This window comes from Ostrea edulis, chromosome 4, assembly GCF_947568905.1.
Source record: "Ostrea edulis chromosome 4, xbOstEdul1.1, whole genome shotgun sequence".
Lineage (NCBI taxonomy): Eukaryota > Metazoa > Mollusca > Bivalvia > Ostreida > Ostreidae > Ostrea > Ostrea edulis.
The window spans coordinates 39685369-39692868 of record NC_079167.1 but is presented as its reverse complement, the minus strand read 5'-3'; the positions used below and the strand labels follow the sequence as shown (position 1 = coordinate 39692868).

The following is a 7500-nucleotide window of genomic DNA, read 5'->3' as shown; positions in this document are numbered from 1 at the left end:
AATTGCATACGAAGATGCTGCATTTGTAGTTGCTAAGTGAATCCTTGCATGGTGCAAGTGATATGCATTTACCAGTGTTTATTATAGACTACGACTTGTAGTTATGTCTTTTTCAAAAAATAAATGATCAGGAATAAAGCGAATTTTTAGATGCTATAAGATACAGGTATAACTTGGAACAGTTTACACCTTCTTTATTCAATGCTTTGCAGTTTATAATCCATAAACTGACCCAAGTAAAGTTATATCATATTATAAAGGCAAAAATAAGCTTCATTTCTTAAATAATTCTGCTGAAATAAACATACCTTTCTTTGATGATATACATGTATCATACTACATCAAGCCAGCTGTATAAAACTGGCATCAATATCATACTGGTAGATGAAACATGTATTGTTCCAGCCCTACTCTTACATCAATGCATTGTATCAATAACTCTCACAAAATCTTAAAATGGATTTCCATAGCAACTGGTATATCCCAAACAACTCATCTAATGTGCTTATTTTTCCTTGCATCATTCACTTGACCACTGTCTGTCTTTAAAGTTGATTTTCTTTTCTCATGATTTTCACTTTTGCCCTTGCTTTTTATATGTCCCTTGGTGGCACTTAACTTCTTTGTCTTGGCTGCATTTGAGTTAGTTACCAATGGTGTTGTCTTAAATGTCGTGGTGAACACTGGGTGAAGACTAGTTCCTGTTGTCACCTGATGTACAGGGGCATTGAAAAAGTAGAGCTAAAATGAAAAATAATCAGCTGACTTTCCCTGATTTTACAGTCATCTTTTATAACCTTGATAGATTCCCACCTCCTTTTGGCATTCCATCACCTCCAATCAAGTCAAATAACTCTTTCTGAACTTTTTGACAGTTAAAATAATAAGACATCCTGGTACATGTAATACAATAAATATTCCTTCATATCCAATAGGTTTTGTTGGCCCACATGAAACCAAATATTGAACTTTGTATTACAATTTCAGATTGATTTCGTAACTTTATTATTACACATGTATTTCAAAGATCATTCATTGTGACTGTATAAAAATATGTTTTATAAAGATTTTGTAACCAAAAATCCTTCCATGTCCCTACCATTCCGTACCTTGAAGCCAACAGCCAGTGAAGTGTGACAAAAGATGAATATTCCTTACCTTGAAGCCAACAGCCAGTGAAGTGTGACATAAGAAAATGAGTATTATGATGACCCAGGCAGTTTTCTTGGTTTCCATTGTGACAGCAGGCCACAAAGTGAGCACCAGTACTCCACCTGACAACAAAGTTCCAACCATCACCAGTGTCCACTGCAGCCACTCAAACTGGACCACCCATAATATCTATAACAGACAGGAAAAAGGTCAAAATTTCACTGCAGCCACTCAAACCGAAGCACCCATAATATCTATAACAGACAGGAACAAGATGTGTTTGTGAAACACAAATGCCCCCGATAATGGCCAATTCCGAAGATGGCCAAGGTCACAAGCGCAAATATCTTGGTACCAGTAGAAAGATCTTGTCAAAAGAAATGCTCATGTACAATATGAAAGCTCTAATATTTACCATTTAGAAGTTATGACCAATGTAAAAAAAAATTTTTAAAGTAGGTCAAATGTCAAGGTCAAAAGGTTCAATACCAACGGAAAGATCTTGTAACAAGGAATACTCATGTGAAATATCAAAGCTCTATCTCTTACTGTTCAAAAGGTATTTGCAAGGTGAAAGTTTTCAAAAAGTAGGTCAAACTCAAAGGTCAAGGTCACAGGGTCAAAAATGTTGGTACCCACGGAAAGGTCTTGTCACAAGGAATACTCATGTGAAATATCAAAGCTCTACCACTTACTGTTCAAAAGTTATTAGCAAGGTTAAAGTTTTCAAAAAGTAGGTCAAACTCCAAGGTCAAGGTCACGGGGTCAAAAATGTTGGTACCCACGGAAAGGTCTTGTCACAAGGAATACTCATGTGAAATATCAAAGCTATATCACTTACTGTTCAAAAGTTATTAGCAAGGTTAAAGTTTCAGACAGAATGACAGAATTACAAAATGACAGAATGACAGACAGGACAAAAACAATATGGCCCCCGATCTTCGATCTCGGGGGCATAAAAAGGTCAAAATTTCACTGCAGCCCACTCAAACCGGACTACCCATAATATCTATATCAGACAGGAAATTGATAGATGGAACGGTTTACCTTAATATAACTTGTCAATATCAAGCATGCAAAAATCAATTGTTCATTATATATACTATAGATCTTACACATGTATTATGCAAGATCCATTCCAAAGAGCTTTCATCTATAACAATTAGTAAAGTGAGAATCCTGATTTCTTGAGAGTTTACTATCAAATCAATTACTAAACTAGGGTATAATTAGGAAACCTAGAGTATTTTCATTATGACTTTACCGATATAGGAATGTAAATAGTCAGGGAATATCCATATATACACAGGATTTCTAGGAATGTATAGTTAGCCTTGCTGCCTCTCCACCACAGGAAACCAAACAACGCTGTAGGAATAATCCACCAGTAGCTGAAAATGGCTGCCGCAGCAAACGTTACTGAAGAAAAGAAACATACCATTGTTATATACATGTATATGCTATTGTCATTGTGCCATAATTTTTTTTCTTTTCTCTTTCACAGCGGGGTTAAGGTGTCCTGAGTAAAATAACAAGTAATAACAGCATATTCATATAAAAGTAAAATTCTTTCAAGTGTCGCATATTTTTTGTAAAAATCGTTTGTCAATACATAAACAAACATCGTATCGCATGGAGAAATCCTTTGCTTAACTATTACGTCGTCATACAAGTGACGTAGAGCTATTTTTATCCGCTAGACTTTTAGTTGTTTATCACCTCGGTACAGGTGAAAGATGCACTCAAATCATTTGCAGTTTGGGCTTGATATGTCGACATTGATATGGTAAATTTAAAGAGTAATACGGATCGGTACAATATCCTCTCAAATATAACAATTTCCATAATCTCAACTTAAATGTTGGGCATTTTCCACATTCACATCCAAATCATATCTAAACGAGGCAAAATATTGTACCTTCCGTATTAAAATCCTAAATCTGCAACTAGTTACCTTTCTGAATATGCCTTGATTGAAATAAAATATCGTCATCTTTCACCTGTACCGAGTCGATATGTACATGCGTTGGTTTTCTTTATTTCAAATAACTATACACACCGGGGGCGATATCAAGGTCACAAAGTGATGTAAAGATTACTTTACAGTCTTTTGTGCACATACTATATATATAAAATATGACTTATATATTATCGAAGAAAACTGGGGGAAAACAATCATCTGACAAATAGATTTAAACACATACAGCTTGAACACTAGATAACGGCAATAAATAGCGAGAAAATATTATAACATTTTCCCCGCGATACAACTATAGACCTGTACATCATGACGTACTTTTATATTGTGACGTCATATAGTATGAAGTGCATCGAGGTACATTTTATGATGTTTGTTTTAACTTTACTCGGGACACCTTAACCCTGCTGTGTTGTTATATGTCATTTGTTTTGTTATTTTGATGGTATGCCAACATGGTGAGGTCAATAAATAAATTGAAATTGAAAATTGTTATGATCATTAAAACAATGCAATCACTTGAACACAGTATCTAATTTAAACACTGTACTATTAACTATGCTCTAGTTGGTTCATATACCGGTACCTCAAGATGAGTTTATATTGATCATCTGTTCATCAAAGGGAAATATTGGGCATCTCGGATATTGCGTATTTACTGCGGTCCTCACATTGTAAATCCCACATCCTGTCTAATCCGTCAAAAATTGTCTCCCAAAGCATGTCTTATTAAACAGGTTTTACTTTATAAGTTTTCTGTAAATTTTCTAAAGAATAAAAAGACCCCTTTTCGTCAAGTAAATCAGATATGTACACTATATTCTTTTCAAACCATTTTTAATAGAAAATTGTTTTATTTCCAATTTTGATTTTGTTATTATTCCATATTGGCTGACTTATAAAGTCATACCAGGATTGAACTTTTATTTTATCTTGAACTATTTGAAACGTAGATGTAATGATATCTTTCCAGAAAGCATTGTTGATGTCTTTTTTAACAACATTTACATAATCAGATCCTGTTTTAATTAGCAATTCTAAGGAGACAATTTTATTTAACAGTACTTTCCATTTTGTGTCTTGAGAATATAAAATTCTTTTCATCCAAGATGATTTTAATCCTAAGATGTAGTTATTTATGTCCGTCATTTTTGGTCCACCATTTACATAGTCTTGTATTACTTGCTTTCTTTTAAGTTTGTCAATCTTAGACTGCCATAAAAAGTTAGAAAGAATTTCATTAAGATTCTTTATAAAGCTATTTGATGGAGAAGGTAGTGAAATAAAAAGATGATTCAATTGTGAAATAAACAATGATTTAATAAGAGTTATTCTACCAAGTGGGTTATATGTCGTTTACTCCATTGATTTATGATTTGCTTAATTTTCAGTAGTTTCTTATCATAATTAAGCTTGGGAATGTTCCTTTTATTTTACCAGTTTTACCAGAAATTTTAAAATTTCTGTTATATAGAACGTTGTTACAAACCTTTATGGAAGTCATATTTCCATTTAAAGTTTTTGCCTTCTGAGGAGAGATAATTTGCCAAATTCCCAGCAATGGCTGTTGTGAACACGAGTGTTGTACAGATCCAGAAAGGTCCTGAAAAAGTGGACACTGTCATAAACTTGCATTCAGAGTACATGAATTTAAAACCAATTCAACAATAGAGCAAGGTAAATTAAATGGCAAACAAGCAAGTGTGCCACAGTGTTAATCACTGGTAAATACAGAAACTACATCACAGTTTATATCACACATAAATACAGAGACTACATCATAGTTTATATCACACATAAATACAGAAACCACATCACAGTTTATAACACATATAAATACAGAAACCACATCACAGTTTATATCACACATAAATACAGAAACCACATCACAGTTTATAACACACATAAATACAGAAACCACATCACAGTTTATAACACACATAAATATAGAAACCACATCACAGTTTAAACCACACATAAATACAGAGACTACATCACAGTTTATAAAGAAACCACATTAACAGCTTACCATAGAGATCTGGGTTGGGTCGGATAGTGTTTTGTAAGTAGTTTGATCCTGGTTTCGGCACCATAGACCCAGCTATACGATACAGCACCTGTTTGGTCTCCACATCGAAAAACTGCTGGTAATATTCAAATGTCCAAAAGGAAGGACCTCCAGGTTTAGCTTCATCTTTAATGAGCTTTTCAATAAAAAAAAATTGCCATAATTAGACATATACATGTACCGTGGACTTTGCCTACTTTGTGGTTTGTTTGCAAACTGCAAAAAACATACTAAAACTAGAGTGCTCATTACAAGAAAACGGCATTGCCTACAAGTGTTAATGTTTTGTTTGTAATAGTATGACTTGATCCAGATAAGAAATTACTGATCTCAGCCATCCCTTTGAACAATAGATGTAGCTCTGGACAAGGAGCACTGATAGATTGGAGGTTGGATATACACGACACCCACCTGAGATTTGTCATATACATCGTCTTCATCAGACTCTGCTGTGGGAGGGAAATCTGAGAAAGTATGCGTCTGAACTTTACCCTTGTCATTTACAAATGAGTCATGTGGAATGTCTGTAAGAAAAATACACAAATTGTAAAGCACTGTTCTTCCCTGCTGATCATTAGGACTGAATGTTTCCAAATGGAGAATTGCTATTTGTTTCTTAACTTGTGTGTTTCTTAGTATTCAATAAGAAACACACAAGGTACAAAACAAACAGCACCTCTCCATTTGGAAATGGATTTCCATAGTAAATATACTGATATCTATAGAATTGTTACACATGTCTCCTCAAGGAGACATAGTTTTTTCAAGCCCCATCCACTATACTTGGGCCTGGAGGTTATAAAACTTTGACCATACTCATACTCAAACTCAGCCATGTTTGTTTTGAGTACAACTCTGGGCAAGCTATGAAATATACTCGGAAAATCTTAGCATGTACTCCATTTGAGTGTTAAATTAAATAAAATCCTTTTATAAAAGTTGAATAACCTTCACCTTTGAGTATGAGTATGATTTAGAGCACTGAGTTTGAGTACGAAAAGATATACTCAAAAAAGTTTTATAACCTCCAGGCCTGGTGTTAAATGACTCAATTATTGCAAGCTTTGGCTTATTCAACAAACAGGGTCTTGTGCATTTTATAATTATCCTTGGGAAGCCCAATAATATCTAATGTGTAGAATATCAAAGATGATAAAAGTATCAACTAGAATTCTTCTATTTGAACTGATGCAGCCTCAATCAAGTACAACTGAGAAGGATCGGAATAAAGGAGTAAAATGTGTTATCAGGGATCAGTCCAGACATTGGGGAAAATACCGTTTTTAAGGAATTAGGAAAAATAAGTTTTGGACTGTTGGGCGTCCGACAGAGCCCTGCTAGTAGGTTCTGGGGGTCAAAGTCCCAGATAAAAAATATTATTATTTATGCATTTAATTACCCATGTGGGTTCACAGAAGTTGCATTTCACAAAAATCTTGCATCTGGAGTACAATAACGGAAACATGATTGAAAAGATTTATGAAAAATGGTCTCTACCTGGCACTTCTTTTTTAAGCCTATTTCACTGAAAATGACAGAATTGGAGGGAAATTTTTTCTAGGAGAAAAATGCTGAATTACGGTAATGAATTCGGTCTAGATTAGTCCCTGGTTATACTTCTTTGACATTTATCTAATGTGAACCCAGGTGTAAGGGGAGAACACTTGTGTCCCAGAGGCCAATTTGAGTGAGTCTAGTCTGAGACCTATGACCTTTCAACCTATTCCACGGTGTGTCAGTGTGTGAAATTCAGTGATTTCAAGAGGGAAAGGAAGTCAACTATGACCTAGAAACCATTTTCTTATATCAGTGTCCAACCATTTGATTTCAAAATTGATAGTCTTGGAGATCATTCACATATCATAGTGAGTGTGTATGTAAAATATAGTGAGGATTCCAGGTGAAGAGGAAAAACATTTGTTCCAGACACAATTTTTCTATTTCAGAGTCCAGTTCTCTTGACCTTTTGACCCTGAAATCAATAGGGATCATCTTCATTCCATAGCTAGTCAAAGTTAGAGATTTGGTGTTTCCTGGTGAAAAGTGAAATCACTTACAACCCAGAAACCAATTTGTCTGACAGAGGAACAGATAACCCAATTCCAGTATACCTAAACACTCAATCCAACTTTGTTGCGGGGATACACTGGTACACTATATAGTCCGAATCATTGTAAATTCACATACAAGAGGCCCATGGGCCCCATCGCTCACCTGAGTCACCTTGGCCCATATCTAAAGATTTTCCACATATATATTCGCATGTAAATAGGGATCGAAATTAACTTTTTCCACTACTAGC

At 34.7% G+C, this 7500-nt stretch overlaps 1 protein-coding gene across 1 annotated transcript in view; it reads right to left on the bottom strand.

The window, feature by feature from the left end:
• The window catches only part of LOC125671862 (protein YIPF1-like), a 17241-nt gene that overhangs the window by 1609 nt on the left and 8132 nt on the right, over nucleotides 1-7500 (bottom strand). The window contains exons 3-8 of the mRNA XM_048907849.2: nucleotides 5610-5722; nucleotides 5160-5334; nucleotides 4620-4733; nucleotides 2417-2571; nucleotides 1159-1341; nucleotides 1-741 (exon numbers count right to left, since the gene is read on the bottom strand). The exon at nucleotides 1-741 is cut by the window's left edge and continues 1609 nt beyond it. Of these exons, the coding sequence (XP_048763806.1) occupies nucleotides 493-741; nucleotides 1159-1341; nucleotides 2417-2571; nucleotides 4620-4733; nucleotides 5160-5334; nucleotides 5610-5722 (989 nt within the window). The 3' untranslated portion in view covers nucleotides 1-492. The remainder of the gene's footprint in view (nucleotides 742-1158; nucleotides 1342-2416; nucleotides 2572-4619; nucleotides 4734-5159; nucleotides 5335-5609; nucleotides 5723-7500) is intronic.